The sequence below is a fragment of the Clarias gariepinus genome, chromosome 22, assembly GCF_024256425.1.
Source record: "Clarias gariepinus isolate MV-2021 ecotype Netherlands chromosome 22, CGAR_prim_01v2, whole genome shotgun sequence".
NCBI classification, from domain to species: domain Eukaryota; kingdom Metazoa; phylum Chordata; class Actinopteri; order Siluriformes; family Clariidae; genus Clarias; species Clarias gariepinus.
This window is the reverse complement of record NC_071121.1, coordinates 28,039,758-28,050,136: the sequence shown is the minus strand read 5'-3', so window position 1 is coordinate 28,050,136 and position 10,379 is coordinate 28,039,758. Positions and strand designations below refer to the sequence as shown.

General features: G+C 39.2%; 1 protein-coding gene across 1 annotated transcript; it reads left to right on the top strand.

Moving 5' to 3' along the window:
- The first annotated feature begins 335 nt into the window (after positions 1-335).
- Positions 336-4,281, top strand: scp2b (sterol carrier protein 2b). The gene is made up of 5 exons (XM_053481977.1): positions 336-453; positions 2,113-2,215; positions 2,304-2,433; positions 2,565-2,644; positions 2,748-4,281. The coding sequence occupies exons 1-5, from the start codon at positions 431-433 to the stop codon at positions 2,841-2,843; spliced, it is 432 nt and encodes a 143-aa protein (XP_053337952.1). The 5' UTR covers positions 336-430; the 3' UTR covers positions 2,844-4,281.
- The last annotated feature ends 6,098 nt before the right edge of the window (positions 4,282-10,379 follow it).

The following is a 10,379-nucleotide window of genomic DNA, read 5'->3' as shown; positions in this document are numbered from 1 at the left end:
ATAAAAGCCTAATATATAAACCATAACAGAAATTCTAATTGTTTCCATTAAATTCCATTATGAACAATTAACTTTTTCCTGTGAAACTATTACAAAATTCCTTATTGTAATGTGTTTTGGGCACTTTTCCACTTTTTTGGGGCGCCAGGAGGAAGTCTCGCCCGAGGGGCAATTTAGTGTAGAACCGCCACTGGGCACCGCTGTATGTATTAATGCATATCATTTATTTATTTGTTTGTTTGTTTGTTTATGTAGGATGTTTTTTTTTTTTTTTTACCATAATTCCAACTTGAAAAAAGCTTTTAATTTTTTAAATCGTTCTCTGAAGACTTTTATTTTGTATGCAGAGCACTCAGGTCTGACTGGATTCTCTGTGTTGCTAAGCTAAAGGCAGGAACGTCTGTCCATTTTGATTGAGTTTGAGAGAAAAATGCTTGGTTCAGAGATCCCCAGGTGAGATGAATAATTATTTTACTTTTTTCCTGACAGCACACATGTTTTTTATTCAATCGCGTTTAACTTTAAAAGCCGCAGCTGCGCCGTATTTTATTTAATCAAGGACGTGAGCGCGGCTCCAGAAGGCGGAAGCGTCGATTTTGCGCAGAATCATTCGTTATTGAAAATAAAACAAAACAAAAAATCCCTGAATGGAGTCGGCGCGCGTGCCCAGGGTGCGTTGATGTGCGGGTAGTGTGCGTCACTCTGCGCAGCCCTAAAACAAAATCTATCTGTATCAGCTTAATGTCACCTAATCAGTATAAAGCAGTAGCTGTGTCCCAATCCGCACACTGTCTCTGCTAGAATAGTAGGCTAGGTAGTGCAGACACACAGAGTGATGTACGTGGACTTCAACCTCAAATAATAATAATAATAATAATAATATCACTAATTTACATTTTTAGGCATTTGGCAGACTCTCTTATCCAGAGCGACTTACATTTTTATCTCATTACACATCTGAGCAGTTGAGGGTTAAGGGCCGCGCTCAAGGGCCCAACAGTGGCAACTTGGTGGTTGTGGGGTTTGAACCTGGGATCTTCGAACCGTAGTCCAATGCCTTAACCACTGAACTACCCCTGGTTAATTACATTAAAGATCAGCAGATTATTATTAGATTTAACTTTTTTAACCATTTCTACAAGCTCTTTAACCATCAGTGATATTTGTGATTTAACATCAGATTTCAAAATTTTAATTTCTGAGAAATTTCTGTCTTAAACTCTGTTTAGTGCACTACAGCCTCCAGCAGAAATGGTGCTCTCACCACACTTTATAGTGAATAAACATTTTTCCCCTTAGATCAAGTACTGGAAAAACTTACGGAAAAACAAAATCACACTTAGCACTTTGTCGCTGCTCCTCGTCCTCCAGATCAGGAGGCTTCACAAGGAACATTTTGTTTTAATTTCTACCATTTCCAAATTGCCGTGTTGGCCATGATGTGCCTTTCCCGAGGAAAAACCTCTCACTCTTGGGTCTGTCTCAACATAACATGACAATGACTTTATTATCACTAAAGGAATGAGAGAAGACAGATTTTATACAGCGCTACCTGACGCTTCACTCCTTCACGGATTTGCTTCGTGAAGGAATTTCTTGAATTCCTTAATTTGATGACTGTCTCACTGGGATGTGCTTTTCTTTTAATAAGACCAATTTCCAACGGCTCATTAATGTCTGTGTGCACTCTTTTATTTATTTATTTAATTTTTTTTTTACCTGTAGGCTCATTTGCATTTTTAGATTTGCTTTAGAGATACATATCGTACTGTGTATGACTGTGTATGTGACAAATTAAATTTGAATTTGAATTTGAATTTACAAATTACAAACTGATTCCATAAAAAAACACGATGTGTACCAGTTCTATCTTTTATATATATATTTTTATTTTAGTACGTCATTACCAGTATTTTTTATAATTTGTATATTTGTTTTATCCTTATTCAAGTGTCCTAGCTGTAATAATCCTGTGTAGTGCACTATATCTTCAGTAGGGAGCGCTGTTTCAGTGTCCTGTATAAAGTACAAAGTACAGGATGTGTGTGGTGCACTAAATGTAAAACTTTATATGCTTTATATATATATATATGTTTGTGTGTGTGTGTGTAGCGGTTACAGAAGGATCGAGGCGATGTTCACTAGTGCCCCTGGTGGTCTGGAGGGCTTTAAGGCTCATGCTGTGTTTCAGGAGATCGCTAAAAAGCTTGCAGAGGTACATGTGTGAGGGGAAAACACAAACACACACAAGTTTTTTGTTGTATTTATTGTTTATATATGTGTGTGTGTATGTGCATGTGCAGGAAGGTGATCAATACGTGAAGAAGATCGGAGGTGTGTTCGCTTTCAAAGTGAAGGACGGGCCGGGCGGGAAGGACGCCACGTGGATCGTAAATGTGCGCGACGGAAAGGGCTGCGTCCACAACGACACCTGTGAGTCGGATTGGTCAGATCGATGCGCCCGTTCTGATACGTTATCGTTTCCATGGTGACGACTCTCAGAACTAAACGCCATGATGTGACGACGTTTTTCACCTACTTTGTCTTTTCTTTCCTTGTTGCAGCGAAGAAGGTAGACTGCACACTCTTGATGACGGACTCAGATCTGCTGGAGGTCATGACGGGGAAGATGAACCCTCAGACTGTGAGAGCGCATTTCTGAAATAAATAAATAAATAAAAACACTGAATTCTAACCTGGTGTTAAATTCTGTCGTATCACTCTGTGTGATTTTTTTTTTTCCCCAGGCATTCTTCCAGGGAAAGCTGAAGATCACAGGGAACATGGGAATGGCTATGAAGCTCCAGAACCTGCAGCTACAACCGGGCAAAGCCAAGCTGTGAGGCTCCACCCACACGGACGAGCGTCCCCTCTGAGATGGGACAGAGAGCCTTGTCTCCTCCTCTCCTCTCCTCCCTTCTTCCTGCGCTTTAGCCTCCAGACCTGAGTTTGGAGCGGAACCTTAAGGACGTACAGTAGCTGATCTACAAACACTCGCTAAACTCCACACACGACACCGGATCATCGTCTCCCAGTCCTCCTTCTTCCCTCTTTTATTTATCCTCAAACACACTCAGGAGCACGCAACATTAAACTCACAATTTGGCTGAAAACATAATGCTCGTGTTATCGCTTATTGCAAACATACAGTGACACTTTTAGTTTGCGGACTTTAAAGGGGCTCGAAAGGAGTCTCTGATTGGTCGTTTGCACTGTCAGTTTCCAAGAAAAAAATCTTTCATTGCTCACAAAATATAAATTTGAAATTCCGAATGTCAGGAAGCAAGGCTGAAATCCGTGCTATATCCCTGTCTTTCACTGAGCTGCCTTGCTTCTAATTTTCCAGAATTCCAGCTCACCATGTGACATGAATGCCAGAAGGAGGACTGAGACGTAACGATTCCGAACTAATAATAATAATAATTGTAAGTGTAGGGGTTCATTCTGACTCAGTAACACAAAGACTTTCCTGAATTTCCGGAGATAATCCCACCCCCTGATCCGAGGATGTTTTCATCCCAAAGCACCTCCTTCTCTAGAGTGTCTTCAGCTCAGCAAGGGGCGGAGCTTAAAGTTTTATATGATCACACCACAACGCGGAAACTCACCTCATTAGAGAATGTTACTTTCTAGCATGACCTCATGAATAATTAATGATTAGCAGGTTTTTTTGTACATTTTATGACATTTTATGCTCGTTTAATCACAACACAAGTGTAGCTGCGTGATGGATATTGTATAAATATAGTCAGTTAGCTCATGTTAGCCTTAAAAGCTAGATTTAGCTCGGTGGTTTTACTCGCTAGCTAGTCGATGTTAAGTCCGATGATATGTGTTTATCTTCATCGATAAACTGGATTTTTTTTTTTTTTATGTTAACTTATCTTGCTAGTGATCATGGGGTCATGATGTGATTAGCAGTGTTTTAGTTTACAGTAGTTCTATGTGGTACTGTTACAGATGTTACTATGTCTGAAGCAAACTTTAGCTAGCTAGCTAACCTAGCTAATGTTGCTAACCTGCTGACAGGTGATATAAACCAGAAATGTATGTTGAACTGATAAAAAATAAAAAGAAACATTAGGGTTAAAAGTGGATGTGGTCATGTGATCAAATGTAACTTCAAGCTCCTCAACTTGTTGATCCACAGAGATCTAATACTCAGTATAAATCAAGTGACCTGAAGTGTGTGTGTGTGTGTGTATGTGGGGGGTGTTTTCACGATTTAATAAAACTAATGATAATGTAAAAGTCTAAATAAATTTTATTTTGAACTTTGAACCTGTGTGTTTTTTTCATTTTCACTTTAAACAGACAAAGAAATTGTTATAAGTAAACTTATTTTGATAATGAAATACTATAATAAATATTATATTATTGATTTTTGATAATTCTTGAGTATTGATAAACTCTCAATAAGTTTAGTAATAAATGAATCACCTGACACACATCAAGTCTTAGCATGCACCTGTGGCGAGCAGGGAGGGGCGGAGTCTGGGATTGAGGCAGAGAGGAGGCGTAACGATTGAGGATTTGGAGCTCTGCAGTGGAATTCTGCTCAGCTGATGTGGAGCAGATGCCGTCATACCGTCACGGAGTCATCATGATCCTCTCTAACCTCCAGCATGACTCATTCAGAGACCGAACTGGAGTTCTGCCCCGCGTCACCGCGTCCAGAAAGTGCAGCTGTGAAAACACCACCAGGGCTTTTCTCCACTATGGGGCCTGTGGGTAGGGACACACAGTGGACTGTTGTTCGTTCTCTATATCATACATAGGGTGTGTGGTTTATAATGTGTCGAAGTGTGTCGATGTGCATAATATAGTGGATAGAAAATGTGTTTTGGGACACACATACAGTGGAGCAATGATGGTGTTATACACAATATATATATATATATATATATATATATATGTGTGTGTGTATATATCATGTTACACCTACAGTGCAGTTATAATTGTGTTTACGTGCACTTATATAGTGAATAGGGTGTGTGGTTTGGGACAACCCCAACCGTCCCATCGGTGATTGTGTTGTGCAGTGGATGTGATGGATTGTCCATGATTGACAGGAGCCTGTTCAGTGCCTTGCGCTCTACCACAGATGTTGGGCTTTCCAGCTCTGTACCCACCACTGAGCCTGCAGTCCTCACCAGCTTTTCCAGACGTGTGGCGTCCTTTTTCTTCATACTGCCTCCACAGCACACTGCTGCATAGAAGAGCGCAGTCGCCACCACAGTCTGGTAAAACATTGTCATCAGTTTTTTGCAGATGGTAAAAGATCTTCCTCCAACCTTCTGAGGAAGTACAAACAGGTCTGTCCTTACTTGTACAGAGCATCTGTGTTTGCAGTCCAGTCCAGTTTGTCGTCCAGCTGCACCCCCAGGTATTTGTATGTCCTCACAAGCTCCACACAGTCACCATTGAAAGTTACAGGTTCTGGTTGAGGCCTGGGTCTCCTGAAGGTCACCACCATCTCTCGAGTCTTAGTGGTGTTAAGATGCCGGTTGTTCAGGTTACACCAGGCAGCAAAGTCCTGGATCAGTTTTCTGTACTCCTCCTCCTTTCCATTCCTGATACCGCACACGTAAACAATTATGACAATTATGAGTGATTATGAGTAATTATGTGGTTTATGTGGCCTATACGCTGTATGAAACTTGTGGTTTGGGACATGTCCACACGTGGCCTACATGGTAACAGGGTTTTGTGCTACCGATTGTTTTTTCCAGTGTAGTGAGTACTGTAGGTCATAAACCTTTCTTTCCACTGAAGTCATGGACGAAGTGTAATTTCAGACTCAGTGATGCTTGTTAGTGAAATTGGACGTGAAAGAAAGTGTTAAAAGCACAGCTGAGGAGAATTACGATGACAAATCGCTCATGTGAGACATTAATTCCTAATTTTTTTTCATCTTTTTTTTCTTGCAAACAGCCTCATTTTATCAGTCATTAAACACTCAGATTCAGTCTGCCTCACATTAATTCTCTCACATGCTAATAATCACTGCCAGAACAACTCACATCTCTTCAGCTGTAAATGTAGTTATCTGAAGGAATGCAGCATACAGATAGCGTCGAGTTTATTGTGTTAGAGGAGTGAATGTTAACGACAAAAAATGTTTGGAGTCTAGGTGCTCTATCTTCTTCTTTGTCTTTGGGCTGTTCCCTTTCAGGGGTCGCCACAGCGAATCATCTGCCTCCATCTAACCCTATTCTCTGCATCCTCTTCTCTCACACCAACTAACTTCATGTCCTCTCTCACTGCATCCATAAATCTCCTCTTTGGTCTTCCTCTAGACCTCCTGCCTGGCCGTTCCAACCTCAGCATCCTTCTACCGATATATTCACCATCTCTCCTCTGAACATGTCCAAACCACCTCAATCTGGCCTCTCTGACTTTATCTCCAAAACATCTAACATGGGTTGTCCCTCTGATGAACTTATTCTTGATCCTATTCATCCTTGTCACTCCCAAGGAGAACCTCAACATCTTCAGCTCTGCTACCTCCAACTCTGCCTCCTGTCTTTTCTTCAGCGCCACTGTATCTAAGCCGTAGAGCATCGCTGGTCTCACCACTGTCCTGTACACCTTTCCTTTCATTCTCGCTGATACTTTTTTATCGCACAACACACCTGACACTTTTCTCCACCCATTCCAACCTGCCTGTACCCGCCTCTTCACCTCCTTTTCACACTATCCGTTGCTCCGGACAGTTGACCCCAAGTACTTAAAGTCCTGCACCTTATTTACCTCTGCTCCCTGAAGCCTCACCGTTCCTCTTGAGTTCCTCTCATTCACGGTTCCTCTCAGTCACCTAGGTCTAGGTGCTCTATCAGCTCTGAATAAACAACCCCTGGAAATTCAGTTAGCGATCGATGCTACAGTAGATGTAATTACAGTGTAATATTGGTTGAACAGAGCGTTTTGTTAGCTAATATTTATTACATCTGAGGAAAATATTGACCGTCTTGTTAATGTCAACTCATTTTCAAGATTACTTTTTGTTCACATTATCTGTATGCAGGTGGTTCTATTGAGTCGAATGCGCGTAAAATGTCTTGTTAAAGACCGGAGTGCTGTTGCTAGGCAACTGGAAAATCCGCTAGTTAACGATTGAATCTAATTATTTCAACAAGCAGATCTTGTGTACAGACAATATGAACATATGTTTAATTAAGAAAATGTGAGTGTTTTCTTAATTATTATCAATCATGTCTGAGGTAAATGTTGACCTTATTGCTAATTCTGTGTCCTTTTGTCATCTATAATATTATAGTAAACATAATGGTAAACATTGTTAAACACTGTAAACTGTAATATTTATTCAAATACAAGATAAACCTGAAGTTTATGTGGTAGATTAATGTTACTTGGCGAGCAGAAAATCTGCAGGCAAAGCAAATGCTAGCTAATGGCTAAACACTTCATATTGATGCTGTAGCAAGTGTTTTCTTCGGAAATTAACAACACATCTGAGGTAAATGTTGACCTTCCTGATGAATTTACCTTGTTTAAACTGCCACTGTGTGGCCAGAACATTTAGTAAGTTAACTTATTAACCTCAGTCTTTAACTAAGTTATGCTTGCCCTGCACATTTCAGATTAGATTAGATTAGATTAGATTAGATTAGATTAGATTAGATTTAACTTTATTATTATTGTACAAGGTACAAATACAAAGCCAATGAATTTCAGTTAGCATCTTAGGATTTCATTAAGTGACCATTTCACAATAAATTACCAATGAACATGCACAGGTATGGGCGTGTACACGTACAAACAAGGTGTAGAATAAGAATAATATGTTAAACAAGATATACAGATCTATATATCGTATTTGCATGTTTATATAATAAAGTATATAAAGAATAGATTATAGAGGAAATGTATCTAGTGCAAAGACAGCATCTTAAGTTACGTGTAGTACAAAAGATACATAGTGAATACCCATAGCAAAGAAACTCCGAGATGAGATCTTGTGTTAATCTCTTCTTTGTCTCGTGAGCCATCTTTAAGACTTGAATGAGATTTTAGCTGTTTTCTCAATCTTCTTAAATGTGGATCATTACCTCTAAATTTCAGAGATAGTTTATATTTGTCTTGTGTGTGACTCACATATTTTTTGTTTCCCACACAGAAAGTATACAGTAATTGTAAACTATGCATTTGGGTTTTCTGATATATATCTATCTTTAAAAAAAAAAAAAAAAAAAAAAACATTTGCTTAGTCATATATGTATAGTTAGTTAAATTAAATAAATTTGAGTTCTTTATACTGAAGAATACAGTATATTCTGCTGAAAAAAAATTAACTCTACTGTATATTGCACAATTCTGACTCATGTACAGTATATTTATTAAAATATAATGCAAAGAAGCTTTATGAAAAGAAAACTAAAAATGCTTTGGGGTTCAATGGCTAGGGTTCTCTGACAAACAGTGCCATCTACACCAAAAAGTGTTTGGTACTTTTTTTATATACTGTACTTCATCTTACCCTTCACATACGGGTAGACAGAGGAGAGGGTTAGTAGGTTTGATCTTTAAAATGAAGATGTAGATATGTAGGTTGGTAACAACTAAAGGCAGTTACAAAATTGACTTGTCATAGAAAAATTTTTTATTTTGAAATCTAGCTTGTTTATTAAAAAAAATTCAACCATTACCAATAACGAACTAAAATACAATATACAGAATATATTTTTGCCGAGAAGTGAAGCAATGAGATAATGTTTGTGTTCAGTGATTTCTGTACACATTTATCATTTAAGACCAAATCTATTTTTGATTATCCATTTATGACTAAATGTTCAACATTTTTTCATGGCCCAATTAAGCCTACAGTACATATAAATTCTAATTAATTATAGAGTGTTCAGTGTTTAACAGTAGTTACCAGAACATATAACTTTAGAGACAACAGTTAATTATATTCTATAAATTAAGACCAATATGTTTGTTTGGGAGAAGGTTATCTTGGTAATTATAAAACTTGTAACCCTTTAATTTAACTGGGTTCTTTTCAGAAGCATGACACCTCAGGATACCAAGAATGCAAAAGAATGTTACGGAGTCTCCATCACCACATCATCAGTCAGATAAGCAGCAGCCCATGAGCTCAAGCCCACCTCTCAACCTTCAGAAAGTTGGGAATGGAGTAGCTGAATGGTGTTCTAGGAGATACAGTAGCTACTAGATGCTATGAGGGCCAGATGCATTTTGCGAATTTACCGTACTCAGGGTAGTGCACATTTCAAAGCTGGAGAGTTTGAGTGGCTGCTCACCTGGCAGTAGGTCAGCCTTGAGCATTGGCTCCACCTTCCCCAGGGAGTGAGGCTGACATGGTCGGAGGGGTTATGCTGGGAAAGTTCCTTTCCATTTGTGGAAGCGTACATCCATCATTCTATCTCACCTGCCTCTGCTGGATTTTTTCCATGTGTGGAGAAGAAACAGTGGACTGTGTCCTTGCGTCAACTAATAAAGCCTCAACTACATCACAGTCAAATATCGTTACCCTCTCCTCTTCGCTAGAACAATTTAGTGAAGCCTTGACCAAATTAGACCTCCACAGTGCCTACAATCTCATATGCATTGGAAAAGGCAATGAGTGGAAAGATTTAGCACCACATCAGGTCACTTAGAGTACTGCATCATTTCTTTAGGGCTTTCTGGCTTCCCCTCTGGCTTTAAATATTATATCAATGGTATCCCCAGGGACAACTTTTGCAAAAGTTTGTAAACCATTCATAGATGACATTGATTGAAAATTTATTTATTTCCTGTCTTTTGAAACTGATTCGAACCATATTAAATAAGTTCATGTTCAAGCTAATTAATTCTACATCAATTTTTTGATAATTTTTTTTTTATTTAACGTGCAGTCTGTCTCTGTCCTTGGCTACATCACTGGGCCACAGGGGGTCGCCATGGACCATGCAACCAAGTTTTCAGCAGTGACTAGCTTGCCAGTTTCAAATAATGTGAAAGATGTGCAATATTTTCTTGAGGTTTTCCATTTTTGCATGAACTGATCCATCCAAGACGTTAACACCGGAAGCGGACAGATCAGAATCAGGTGTAAGTAGTGGAAGTGGAATTCTTCTTCAAGAAACTTTACCCAGCTGAACAGGATTGAACAGAACTGTCAAGCTCAGTGGCAGTCTCTAGGTGGAGCGAGCTGCACACTCATTTACAATCTTTACTGATCACAAGAAGCCAGCATACCTAAACACCGCCAAACAATCAAACCAAGCATTCTGGGCCACATGTTCTGCTTGGTTCTGCCATTTTCTTTTCCACACAACTGGTTCTAAAAATATCAAGGCCAATTCCTTGTCTCACCTTTTCCCCACCAAAGACCCAAGCCCTGAAAACAT